The sequence below is a fragment of the Passer domesticus genome, chromosome 1 (assembly GCF_036417665.1).
Source record: "Passer domesticus isolate bPasDom1 chromosome 1, bPasDom1.hap1, whole genome shotgun sequence".
NCBI lineage: Eukaryota > Metazoa > Chordata > Aves > Passeriformes > Passeridae > Passer > Passer domesticus.
The window spans coordinates 126,965,074-126,979,173 of NC_087474.1; the positions used below are offsets into that span (position 1 = coordinate 126,965,074).

At 38.8% G+C, this 14,100-nt stretch overlaps 1 protein-coding gene across 4 annotated transcripts in view; it reads left to right on the forward strand.

The window, feature by feature from the left end:
- SGK3 (serum/glucocorticoid regulated kinase family member 3) overlaps positions 1 to 14,100 on the forward strand; it is a 54,973-nt gene that overhangs the window by 25,901 nt on the left and 14,972 nt on the right. For all 4 annotated transcript variants that reach the window (XM_064388071.1, XM_064388080.1, XM_064388088.1 and 1 more), the window contains exons 2-5: positions 2,720 to 2,925; positions 7,681 to 7,764; positions 9,646 to 9,718; positions 12,538 to 12,613. In XM_064388071.1, the coding sequence (XP_064244141.1) occupies positions 2,848 to 2,925; positions 7,681 to 7,764; positions 9,646 to 9,718; positions 12,538 to 12,613 (311 nt within the window). In that variant the 5' untranslated portion in view covers positions 2,720 to 2,847. The remainder of the gene's footprint in view (positions 1 to 2,719; positions 2,926 to 7,680; positions 7,765 to 9,645; positions 9,719 to 12,537; positions 12,614 to 14,100) is intronic.

The window sequence follows — 14,100 nt, forward strand, 5'->3', positions numbered from 1 at the left end:
GCTGACAGTGTCTGTTAAACTCATTCATATCTGGCATCCTTCAAAATGCTGCAGTTTCCACTTTAGAAGCTGTGGATAAAAATGCCTCTGCTGTTTTCTCTCCATTATTGCTTCATGTAGTTATCACAGCATTAGTGATTTTACCTTCTATTTAAACTACGGCTCTGCTCCTAACTGCAGCATGGTAAAGATTAAGGCAAGTCTGTCCCTATTTCTGTAGTCAGACCTACAGTTCAGATGTAAGAAGCTCTCAAGAGCTGATATGCTCGAGGCAAATAGAAATTGAAAGAAAGCTCTGATCCGCTGGAGCTTAGTGGCAAAGTGAAAATGCAGTTCTTCCAAGTTTGTCAGTTCAGCTTAGTGTTGGTGACCCAGGCACGGCTCAGAGGAGATGCCTCAGGGAAAGAAAATAATCACAGCCAGTGATCTTCCAGGCAGCTTAAAGAACGAAATGTGAACATTACAGTTTTGTTTTCTCAGATGATTTATTCTTCATCTCCCCAGTAAGATGAATAAACTCTTCCTGAATTAATCTGGTTGACACTTCCTCCTTTTGTTTTTCAGAGATCTTTCAACTTCAGATATGAAATAAAGCTCAGTCTTCCAAGACTACAGCTTTTAATCCATACGGCTCCTGTACTGGCATTTAAAGCTCTGACACTAAAAATAAAAAACTGAAGGGATCAGAGAAATACAGCCTGTATTGTGAAAATGAGTACAGGCATCTTGGAAGCCTTTGTAACAAACGTTGATTTACAAGAGGAGAAGGACAGTGAGTGATATTAATCAGGGAACACCTAATCCATTTTAAAGCTTTGTTTTTCTGTGATGAGCACTAAGACAGATAAAACACAGGGGCTTATGCTCAGTTCCTGATACTGCACCTGAAAGTAGATAAAGATTGACACAAGTGCTTAGTAAAGTCTAAGCTTAGTGAAACACTTACTGGAAGTGGTGCCTGTTGACTGTTTTAGTGGACCTCTTATGATGGGGAAGAGCTCAGTTAACCTTTACATCTCAATTTTAGTGTGTGGCAATGGGAAAACACTCTTAATCTCATGCTGGTATAAAATTGTGGAAGGTGTGCCTTGTTACAAAGCTTTTAACAGTAGCTTTCCAAAGGAAAAGAGAAACCAATTTGAAACCCATGGTCTGTGTAACTGTGTTGAATGAACTGTGTTCTAGTCAAATAAAGGTGGGGGAGAAGCTTAACCCTGCTCAACACTGTAATTACCTAATTGGTGAAGTAGGGAACAATCAAATTAGGGTAAATGCAGTTGTAGCTAAAATAAATTTTCTAAATACCTTGCAGTATGGATGATCTGTCACTTAGCTGTGATTATAGTGGTTGTTAACATTAATTTTTGTTCAAGTCATCAGATAGATCTTTGAAAATTAACTTAATTTTAAATGGCAGAAAGAGAAATAACAACATGAAGTTTGATGATCTGGCTTTTGAGAGCAAGAAAAATAGTGAGTTGACTGACTGAGACTAGTTGGGTATCAAGAACAAATCTTTTCACTGGATTCCAGGAGCTTTGGCCTTTGTGCCAATATAAATATGGGTGTCTCTCTAATAGCAGAATTGCATGGGATTAGTTTGTGCTTTTTGGAAATTTATGATATGAAATATTGAGTTGACTTTTATACTTCCCTGTTTTAAGAAAATAGGGAGTTAGTGTTGAACTGGGCACTCCTTTTTCCTCTGGCTATTTTGAAGAGAACTGAGGTCTCCCTCTTTCTAAGCCACTTTTCTCATGTTTGTAAGTTGATCAGACACATCTTGTTCTAAAGCTGTGCTGCATTCAGTGAAGCTGTTCGGATGGCTGTGCTGTGCAGGCCTAAACAGAGGTGTATGCAGCATTAATTTTGGCTGCTCCTAAGCACTGCTGAAGTTTCTGTTGTTATCAGTGGGGTCCAATAAATAATGTGATTGTTCTCAGGGCAGGTGTGGACAATGCTGTCCTTCCGTGAGCGAAGAGGCATCTAGTTGACACTAAGCTTTCTGCCTTTTTGGTGGCTTTATTCTCAGTCTCTTGTGTTGTGCCCTTCGCACATTCTGCAAGGAAACTTAACTGTTCCACTGAAGGGAAAGGGTGACCTTACACCCTGAGTTCTGCCAAACACAAAATATGCCTGGTAAGGGGAAGGAGGGCCAGAGAAGGTAAATATTCAGACAGACACATGATGCTGCCTGTGTCCCTCTCTAAAATTCACAGGAAAAATTAGTTTTTCTCGTGTCGTTTTTCATCTCTGATGTGACATTTAAATGCACTCAGCATGTTCTGACAAACCTGAAGTGCCCTCTGGTAGAGACTCATGCAGTTGAAAACCTTTGGTATTGAAATAAATTGTTCTGAATGTACAAGTTGGTGGCATTTCTCAGATGTCTGATACCAGGTTGTCATCTTCAATTATTTCTTCACGCCCTTTGTTCCTACAAAGTATTCTCTGTAGTGGGCCCAAATCTGTTTCCAGTATGTCTACACAGCTCAGTGATTTTTTGGATGCACTATGTCCTTGGAGAATGTGAGTGATTTCAGTGAAACAACAAAGAACTACAAGCATGAAAGTTTACAAAATAGCCATGATTGTGGCTTTATATGTGCATTATATATTAATGTGTATTTCCTGCCAGCAAAAGTTCTTGTCACACAGGTTTTCAGCAATGTGAGTTAAGAGCTCTTGTACTTAAATTTTCCTTCTTTGTTCACTTTAGGATAACATGATGGAGTTCAGATTTTCTGAAGAAAAGCTGCGGATCTTGGAGCAGTACCGTTGACAAGACCTCCTGATTGCAGCACCCAGAGCAGGGTCCTGTAACGAATTTGTCCCAAGAAACGTACAATGGATCTCAAGGAGAGCTGCCCAAGCGTTAGCATTCCCAGCTCTGATGAACACAGAGAGAAGAAAAAGAGATTTACTGTAAGTATGTAAGAGAGTAAGCACTGTGGGCAAAGGCATAGGCTATTGGTGCCTAGCAGTGCTGCTTTCTTTTCTTCTGCCACTAAGCTTCGTATAATTTTCAATAGGTTTATGGAAATCAGTTTCCTTGCTCTTGTGAGCACTGGCCATAGTCCAGTGTGAAAAGTTGTGAATATTTTAGTGTTTACCTGTGTTGCTTTCTGCAAAAAGAACTTGCCTTTACAAAATTCTGCTGATTTTTCCACAAAATAGCTGCATTTGCTTGTATAAAATGTTTAGGTATGCAAGTACAGGGAAAATATTCTGATACCATTTTTGACATTCTACATGCTTTTTCATGAAGACATTTATTTTGTAAAGAGCTAAAGTGTGAATTTGTGGGGGTTGTTTGTTTGTTTAACATTCATTCTTTCACATATCCTATTATACTATTGTAAATTGTTTGTGTCAAATGAAAAAAAAATATAAACCATCAAATTTTTTCAAAACCTTTTTTCTGTCTGCCTTCCTGTTTCTGATTCTAATGCTTATGAATTTTTTCCTATCCTGTTCCCATTTCCACTTCTTGTCATTTCTCTCCCTCTTCCTTTCTTTACCTTCTAGTTTGACTTTCTGGTTGTGAAGTCATCCTATTGTGAGGGTAATTCTTTGCATTGCATACTGAAAAATAAATAATGTGGTATGGATTTTTGTTTGGCTTCTATATAACCCTAAATGACAAGATCAAAATACTTCCTTTAGAAGGCTCAAACTGTTTCGTTGCTCTTGTGCAACTTCCTGTAAGATTTTTTTTTTCATTGAGTGAGTTAGTCACTCTTCAAATGAGGAATGCAAACACTGTGGAAACAATATGGAGTTGCTGTCTGAAGAGCACAACAAAACAATGTTTTACTAGGAGTTATGTTGTCTCCTGTTCCTCTTCACCTCCCTTTTTTGGAGAAGAACAGTGCTCTTTGATTCTACAAGTGCGTCAAGATGTAGCTGGGGGAAGGAGTGTGCTAGTAAAGGGAACTTTAAACAAAAGAGAGCTTTGCTAATTCCTTAAACCTCTGCATTCATGTGAAACTCAGGTCAGCAGGAAAACCTTTGTGAAAGTCTAAACTTGAGCAGAACAGTTCTGTTTTGTTGCCTCAGTGCTGGCAGTTCTGCAGTTAAAATATGCCAGCATGGTACATTGAGCATGTACTGATGTTGTGGTGTCCAGGTCATTTTACCTGAAGGTCTGTGAGACAGCCCAAGCAGTCTAAGGCCACTTTTTTGGGTGTGCCCTTGAGAAGGCAGTATGAAGCATCAGAAATGGGGGGCAGAGAGAGGAGGGGGGAAAGAATCCAGCCTAGATTACACTGTGCAGAGGTACACTTTGTCCTGCTGTCTTCTGCTTTCTGTGCCAGGGAGTAATTAGCAGCTTGACAAGAAGTGCTTTCACAACCAAGCTTTCGAATATTATCACATATATTTTAGGATTTGGTAACAGAAGTGAGGGTCATACTAAACTTCATGGTAGAAACTGAATTCCAGCATGTGTCAGTGCTGTCACGGTGTCCCCTGTTCTGTAGCTGTGTGTAATGACAGGATCCCATCAGTACTTGACAGGGAGTGAAATAGGGGTACAGGGGGAAGCAGCTCTTAGCAAATTTGTGGTAGGTATAGCTGTCTCTTTTGATGGCCACACTAGTGCCATGTCTATAGAGAGCAGTAAGAAGGGTTTTCACTTGGGCTGAAAAGAAAGGTCAGAGTGATAAAGCCTAGGAAATATTTCAGGTGACTGTATAGACTGTGTAGTCTTCACCTTACCATCGCTCACAGTGTTTCACTGCTGCTTCTGAGACTCTTCTAGAATCTTACTGGTCTGAACAGAAACTGATTTTCGGCTCAAACCTTTTGATGGCTCACTTAATGCTGGCATGGAAACAAGACAAGTGTGTGCAACTTAGCTTTTGCTAGCTCTACTTTTTCTCCTCACTCTGATAAAGCATTTTTAAAAACAATCATGTCTCTGAGCAGGCATCTTTCTCATAATTAAGTGAGCTTTTCAGTTTTGTCTCTGAAAGTGAACTTCTCATTCCTCCTGAGCATTTTCATGACCTTTTATTGAATATTTGATTTGGTTTTGTTAAATACTGCATACTTTTGATATATTTACTACCGGTTTATTTATTTCTTTTTTTCAAATTATTATATGTTTGCATTTTTTGGGTTCTGGCAGGGAACTTCTTTTGCTGCTACTTAATTCATGGCAACCAGCTTCTATGTAAATCCACATTAGTTCACTGTCCCTCATTTTTCTGAAGATTCAGCATTCACTTTCTCCATAAAAGGAGTAAAGTATTTCCTTGTTTTGGACCATATCTAGCCTATATTAATTGCTTTCTGTCCTTGCTACATATTAGGTCATTCTTTTGCCTGTTTTGACAAATAGCTTTGTTTTGGGTTTCTCACTTTTATCCCTATGCTGTTTGATGTCTGAGGCTTAATTTTCTCTTCTGACCTGTTCTCATCTCCCTTTACACCCAGATCATATACAGGCTTATTAAAAAATCTCTTTCAAGGGTGCTGTTTGTCTGATTAAATCTGGAAACTTTGTCTCAGACTTGTGATGTATAATATTATTCCCCAGCCCTGTGGAAATTGGGAGTTGGGTTTTTTCTGTTTGTTGACAATAAATAATTTCCTTATTTTCTCAATGATTGCTCTGTCAAAATTAGAAAACAGCCTATCTTTTAATTTTTCTTTGTTTAATAAAAATCAAGCATTTAATCCAGGAGCATGAGCTACCACAGAGTTGAAGGCTTTTAATTTCAGTGACTTCTGATGTGAAGAAATCCTACTGCATCCAAAAATAGCTGGATCCTGTCCTGTCTGTATCTAGGAAGACATTTTATGGTGTTATTTTCAGGAATTGTGTTTATTTTTCTGCCTTTTTATTTTTCTCAAAGTTTTGTGGTTTTTACCCACATACTATGAGTTGTGATGCATCATATCTATGTTTAAGGAATTTTCTAAGAGCAAATTTGGATTAGGAATAATTAGACTTGAAAAGGCAAGTCTACATTCCTCCCCCCCAGCTTTCTTGAAATAAGTATTGCACGTCTCTCTAATCTTTACATAGGTGTAGCTGAGAGTAGTAAGACAGCCCTGACATGTCATGGTTTTAGGTTTTACTAGATTCTTAGTGGATATTGTGTGTTTTCTCACCCCTCAGTGTGTCCATAACTGTTGGACTTGCAGCTGTTCCTTGGTTGGGGTGTGCAAGAGCTTTGTTAGTGGTGTGAACTGGATGACCTCATAGGGATTTTTTTATGCTTTCTTGTGTAAAAAATGTTGATTGTGTCATTGATCAACAGCTACTCTGAGAACAAAAATGTTTAAATTTAGCGGTTGCCAAGGAGGTGGATATCATCTGGTATCCTGAGTTAGGGCTGCCTGTGCACTCTGCTGTCTGTGCTTCTGCCCAGATACCTTGGGCCTCTGCTCAAGTGTGTTGGCATTGATGTGCTGTGCAGTCATGGGAGCAGAGGTGTTTTGTGTTTGAACATCGGTTGCAGGATTTGATTGCTGTATAAGAGATCACAAGGACAGTACTTAATTTTGCAGCTAAAGCTTTTGCTGCCTACAGCATAGGGAGGCTCTGGAAGGGGAGTGGGTAGGTTTTATGCTAACACTTGCTTAGCAGTATGAGGCAAAGTGGATTTTCTTAGAAGGTCTCGTCAGCATTCTGCTGGATGCTTCCATGCAGCTTCCTGTGCTCCCCAGGGCTGGGGACTGAGAACAGCTTGTGTGAGCACTTAGCACAGCCTGGCTGCAGCCCTCAGGCTGAGGAACCATGGTGGTGGCTGCCACTTCCACTGTGGGGGTTATAGAGAGAGCCAGGCTGCTGTTGCAGGGCACAAGGGAGACTGAGGCATTGGTCCAGTAGTCTGCAATGGGAATTAGCAGTGTTCTGCACTCATTTCCTTGCTGTGCCCATGCTCTTCCCTGAAGGAATAGCTGAGCTCCTTCTGGAAGTACAAGAAAGTAGAGAAGTGAAGACAGCTAATTGCCTGAGAGACAGGAGAAGCCTGCTGGATACACAGCTGCCAGCCATGTTTATAAATCCAGGGACTGACAATCTGTCTAGTTGCTGAAGTCCTCAGTAATGTGGCATTTGAAAGGCCTGAAGTGTGCAGCAGGTTCCAGCTATAGCTCCTTTCATGGCAGTGTGTTATGTTGTATAGCCTGTATTTCTGCCACAGCACCACTTCTTCCTCCCTGAACAATTGTGGCATCAGCCAGGCTTCTTCTGGATTCAAGGTGTTCAAATGAACAGTTGTCTTCACACCTTCCATGTGTACTTTCTCTTTAGGTTTTGGTGAAGGCAGTCTTCAGTATTTTTAAATGCTTTGCTTCTTTAATATTTGTCTTTATTATGGATTATTGAGTTGTTAACAAATTTCATATTAAATTTTAATAAACTACTACCTGATGGCCAGGTGTTCTTTTTGGATATTAACTGATTTATGAAACTCCACTAAATCAATTGTAGTGTTAGATTTTGCTTACCTGGTATTTAAAAAAAAATTTCTGCAAAGTACCAGATTCTTTTAGTTCTTTTAATCATTTCTGTTATGTTTGTGTGACTTAGCTACAAGAAATACATGGTTCAATAAGTGCACTTACACAATAAATTTAACATCCTGCCCTTACTTTCACCAGGAGATTAAACCTGAGAAGTTTTACTAAGCTTTGTGGGCAATAACACTGTCCTTGTTCCCACAGGTTTACAAAGTGTTGGTCTCTGTTGGCAGAAATGAGTGGTTTGTCTTTCGACGGTATGCGGAGTTTGATAAACTCTACAACACGGTAAGCAAAAAGCAAGCTATGGAATCATGCCAGAATAGCAGAGTAATGCTTGCAGTGTTATGGTTTGAGTTAATCCTCTCTTGAGGAGTTTGAGTCAACATTTAATAACCATAGGAGTCTAATTAAAGAAGATGATGGAGTGGGTTTTTTAAACTTTGGTTTGTTTGAATTTCAGACTCAAAATCCACTTATTTGTCACATTTTTTATAGTTCCTTGGGATCATAGCTTAATGAAACTTCTAGCTTAGTTGTTGTCAGAACATATAAAATGTGCTTTTGTTCATGATAAAAAACCCTGCAAAACATCTAGATAGCTATGTTCCTCCTAAGTAAGTGTTTTTCTTTGAAGTACTGAAAGCAATGAACAAATCCTTGTTTCTTAGTAGAAACTTTGTAGTCAGTCATTGGTGGCAGTTTCATAGCAGGTGTGATTTTTTGTGCAAAAAAATGTGGTGAGTGTTCCAAAAAAATAGCCCACTTCAGCAACTGAGTATGGATTTCTTGGGTTTGTTACTAGAAGAGGGTTTTGCTGTTTTTACGTAGTGGGCAGTTGGGATAAATACTTTTCCAGATGTGAGTATGAGTTTTGTGTGCTGTGTCCATACTTTCCTCCAGTTCTTCATGTTTAGAGACCATAATTTTTGCTTTAACAAAAGAGGAAATAATTCCCCTCTGATTCCCGTATTACCAGCTGCTTATTTGTGCCTTCCCTTCCACTGTCTCTCTGGGAAGCAGTCAGGCCTTCTCTCTTCTGCCCACCTGTGCATGGATTTGCATGTGGCAGTGGTCTTTAAACATGGACTGTGAGCTAGGAAGTGTTTGAGCTGAAATGCCCCTAGATACCCCATACTGTGTTTTGCCTGCATCTTGCAGGGATAAACCCGTAAAGGATGTGAAAACAGAAAATCCTCATTTCAGAAGGAGTGTTGGTGATCCTGTTCCTTTGCCACGTTCTCTTGCCATTAGAATTGGCCTTGCTCTGCTGAAGTTTGTTCAGCCCTGGTCTGTCTAACATGGGCAGGCATAAGGTCCTGGGGAAGCATAACCAGGAGGACATTTACTCCAGTTTCTGTTCAGAAATTCATACAATATATACACCAAAAAGAACTTGTGCTGCTAACTGGAAGAAATACTGGTGTTGCTAAGGGAAGAATTGCCAGCTAATGTATTAGAAAACTACTCTCTTAAAAGGGATGAGAGAAAGATTGCTCTTCTGGAGCACTTGAAGGGGAAGTAAATGTTGTAGAGGCTTGATTAGTGCCAGGTTTGGGGTTTTTTTAATATATAATTCACTGTTGTTGTGTACAGTCTTCTGGTCAGTTTATGAAGTGTAATAATAATTGAATTATCAAGTGCAGGATCCAAAAATAGACTGTTCATCTGCTTGTAATTTTGATGTAGGGGTAGACCACCTGTGATTTCTAAAGCTTAAAGAATGTAATTTGGACAAAACCCAGATGCCTGTATCCCATTGTAAACCTCATGCATACAGCCCTGTGCAAGCAAGCAAATAAGAGAAAAACAAACCCAAAGAGATAAAGAATTGATGGAGGAAGGAAGAAAAAGGAAAACAAAAATAACACTGAAATTTGGTTTTATAACCTGGGGCAAATAATTTTGCACTGTTGCTCTGGTAGTCTGTAAAATGAAGTTGAAATGGCCTTTGAATTTAAAAGGGTATGTCTATTGCAAACAAACTGAGTACAGATTGTTCTGGGTATGTTTTTTTCCCCCATGGTATGAGCAGAGGAAATGGCATAGCGGAGCTGAATTACTAATAATCAGGTGTTCAAACTGTTCATCAGAAAACAAACAAAATGCAATTATTTCTAGGTACTTTAATGTCTAAGCACAATCCAATTTTATGTGTTTTGTTTTCAGCTAAAGAAGCAATTTCCCACCATGAACCTGAAGATTCCAGCTAAAAGAATATTTGGAGATAATTTTGATCCTGGTATGTCATCATCTTGTTATTCATTTTGTCAGTTGCTTTATATGAAAATTGATCTATTCCAGCCTACAAGAAGCTGTCTTATATGAGTTTTGCAGCGGTCCTCAAAACAGTGACTAAAGCAAAGTTTAGTCATGCTTCAGTCAAGAGCAGGAACTAGCGTGGGTAGGTGTTTTACCTTGTGATAGTGAACGAAGCATTGCTTGGTCGCCCAGTGCCTCTCTTGCACTGAAGGCTGTAGCTCCTCCCAGCCCTCCCAGATTCAGGATTCTCATTCTGAACTGTCAGATGTGATCCCTCTCCTAAAAAGCAAAAGCCAAACCCCAAACTCTTCCTAAACATTATGCGTAGTCCATTTTGAACTTTCTTTGTGTTACATGCCTCACAGCCATCTCTGAAAAATGAAATAACTCAAGGATTTATCTTTGAGGACTTTTGACCTCTCTGTATCTGAATGTGCTTCCTTGTACAGTTCAGGTGAAAAGGAACTTCTTCTGTAAGTGGAACAACAACAGGAGGCGTGTCCGATGTGAACGTGTTATGCTCCACTTAACCAGTGATGGGTGGCCATGTAGCTTGCTCTGTACACAGTGAAATACTAATGAAAGTCACTTGAAAATTCCCTTGAAGTAACCTGGGTGGCACCATGGATTAATTAATAAAAAGGCAAATGGGAAGGCCAGGCTTTGTGTGTTTGTACTGTTCATTCAAGCCATTTTTGCTTCAGGCTTTTCCCGCTGCTCTTGGACCCCTCCCGCCCTCCCCTGTCTTGCTGATGTGGTCAGACTGCAGTTTCATCTCCTCCTGCACCTGTTTCAATTGCTCATTTTCTCCTTTGCTGAGGAACAAATTGATCCAAAGCTGTTGAACTCTTAGGATGTATATGTTTGGGTTTTTTAAAGTTCTGACAAACAAACCTAGTTTTTGGCAGTTGCAGTTAATCATCTGGATCCTGATGTGAAATACTGTTTTATTTTTCATTAGAATAATCAAATACAAGTATCCAAGCTCTGATGTTCTCTTCTGATAAAGATGTAAATGCTTGCCAAAAGTTCTACATGTGTTTTGTCTACAGGGACTTTTTGTTTAGTTGTGGTTCCTTTTCTCTGACCTTGGGATTCTCAGAGCTGGCTGAAGACCAGAGAATGCCAGGCAGTCTGGTTTGCCGTACAGGCAAATATGCAGGTGGATTTCTTGGAGCCAAATTTAGGAAACTGGAGTTTTAATGGGGAAAAAAACCTCAACTAAAACTTTATTAAAATTATATATGTAAAACAAAGTCCTCAAACTTGTTTTAAATTTCCGTGAACTACACTGAAATCCTTGAAGCATGAGAAACCAAATAGTTCTCAAGATGTCTCTTGCTGGGAGGCAGGGTGGAGATGGAGCCATGATGCTTATGTAAATAATTCTTTTTCTTAACACTGATTTATTGAAGCTTTGATGTAATGTTTCTGCTGGCTCCTGAAACATGCTACATATTTTACAAGTACTGAAAAGGTATTTTACTTCTGTGATCTATCCATGGGTATGCAGCATTGTACTATTGCATTGAAATGCAGCAGAGTGAGACCTTAGCATCCTTTTACCCAAAACTACCAAAAATACTGTCATTTAAATTGCCATTTAAATGCTCCAATTTTAGTGGCACTTAGGTTATTCTAAAATTAATGTTGCTTTAACTCGAAAAAAATGGAACAGAAACCAGTCAGAATATAGAACCTGAAAATTTCAGATGTTACAGGTGTTTTATGTTCGCCAGCATGGATAGCCCTGTAGGCTTAGAGTGACTGATGACACTGTACATCTGCCACACTGAAAGTGCTGATGTTGTTCACTCCCATAATATAACATCTGTATGCATATTTACCTTTCTCTCAGATGTCAGTAATTTGGGATTATTACATACCCTAGGAAGGGTTCAGGGATTATATCCCTGAAACAATATGGACATTTTTCTTAATATTTTAGGTACAGCTGTTATTTAAAACTTAATTTTAATTAAAATTTTTAATAATTGTCTGTAATCTGAATATGACAGTCATTGAAATGCCTTAAAAGTTAGTGCTGGAATTAAATATTCCTTTTTCCATACAAATTATTGTTGATATGAGTAATGAAAGATAGGATTATTCCATTTCACGCTTTATTTTATGTTAGAACTCTATTTCTATTCTAAATCCTTTCTGTGTCTTTCCATGTTGCTACAGAATAGCTACATGTCTTAAGCTTTAGACAAGGGAAGGGATTCTGAGGATTATCTTTTTTTAATGTTGGAGATGATGTCCAAAAACTAAAGGAAAGTATTTTATTTTGTTATCTCTGATGGCTTTATCTGAGTGCCTGCTGGCAGGATGAATTGTGCAATTTTCCCCCTGCCATACATATATTATGGAAATATGCTGCTTGGTGGGACTGTTCATGTAAAAACTTGACTTGTGCAACTGATGTCAGGTTTTGCCTGTGGCTTCTTGGGGTTTTTGTTTCTGTGGAATCAGGTGCTGAGGGGCTCCCCCGTGCAGCGAAGGCCGCACAGGTTAGCCCGCTGCGGTTACACGCTGTTCTTGAAGCACAGGGTGGCTCTTCTAATCCACCTGGCTTTCAACATTTTTAAGTAGTGTTACAGAGACTCTGAAATTTATTCTGTCAGCTCAGTTCAATGTTTCAAGCTTGCAGTTTTCATATGTAGAACCAATCCTGTTCTAAATCAGTCATGGGCCAGTCTCCTTTTAACTGCTGTTTTAAATCCTCAAAAACCTGAATAAGAAAATAAGTCTTTTTCACAAGCTGACTGATGATTCTAATAAATCTGTTTTTTCCAGATTTTATTAAACAGAGAAGAGCAGGACTGAATGAATTCATTCAAAATTTAGTTAGACAGCCAGAGCTATGCAACCAGTAAGTAGTTTCATTTCTGTTTTATAAGGGCTGTTGAAAAGACGTGAGATGAAAAGATATGTTAAATACAAAATTGCAAATTAGGTATTTAACCAGAAAATGTATTTTACCTGTTCAGAGCTCTTCAGTATAAAAAGAAAAAACTTTATATGGCCATCCATTCAGGAAAAAGTACAGACTGAAGAGTATAAAAGTGTTTTTGTTTTCTGAAAACCAACCTACAAATCAATTTGCAGGCAATTAACTTATCTTAATTCCAGGGGTGCAGATTCCACTGTAAAGTGCTGCTGTGCTGGGCAGGTGTTTGTTTTGCCAGTGGCTGTACTGTTTGAGGGCCCTGCTGTCACTTGCTGCTGTGTGACTGGCAGTCAGTCACTGCCTGCATCCTTTTTTTGTTACGAGCAGTTCATGTGTGCTCCAGGCCTTGTTTAAAGCACGGTAACCAAGTGGCTTAATTGACTTGCTGAGATGGTTTGGGATAACCAAGCTGAGCTGCCTAAAGGAAACAATGGATAAGTTTGTTCCTAACTCTTCCCTGCAGAACTGCAGGTGTGTTCACCAGTATCAGTGGCGAATGGGAGGTGGTGTTAGGACAGAGGCAGCTCCAGTTAAATCTGGAGAGCAGCACTTTGTGAACTCACTGCAGGGCAAACAGGCACCTTCTTTCTGGCCAATGCTGTAATCATTTTCAACTGAATCTGATTGCAGCTTTCTAGGTTGCTCGAACTGGTAAAATGGTAAAGCTCTATGCTTAGCTTTAGTGTTGAGTAAATGTCTTTAATAAAAATGTTTTGTTTAATTAGCCTATTTGTACAGCCTGTGAAATTGCCCATTTCCCCCAGGAAAAAAATAACTCTTAACAGAATATCACTGCAGTTCGCAGCATGCAGTCAGATTTTCTTTTTTCACAACAAATGAACTATTTAATGTCCTATCAACCTGAAATATAAGAAATACTTCCTTTCCTTTCTAGAAAAATAAAAATAGGGGCATTATATGTATACTTCTTTTGATGAGTGAAAAAAAATTAGTAACAGAGTCTTTATGGAAGGATACCTTTCCACCAGAACAAACACTATGAGGTTTGTGTTCATGTCACTATTCTTTGGGAAATAATAAAAAGCACTTTAATATAACAAATTACTGAAAACCAATCTATTTTGTTTCATTGGGAAAGGATACTGGTTTATTTAGGCCAATCTCCTCCTCTGGTTCTCAGTATATCCAATTACCAATTTTTTTTTTTTTAAACATACAATATTTGTTCTCCAGAGATAAAATGGTGCTTCTTTTTTTTTTTTTTGCTTTGGACAGCATAAAGTGGTGTGCTTAAAAAAAAGTCATCAAACCTCAAATCCATCTGCCTCCTTAAATTTTTGTGAGCATTTAAAATTGTTTTATGCTTGAATGTAACTGTAGAAAAACCAATGTTCTTTAATATGGTACTTAGCTTGCCTGATCCATTAAACTGACTTAAACCAGGGTTA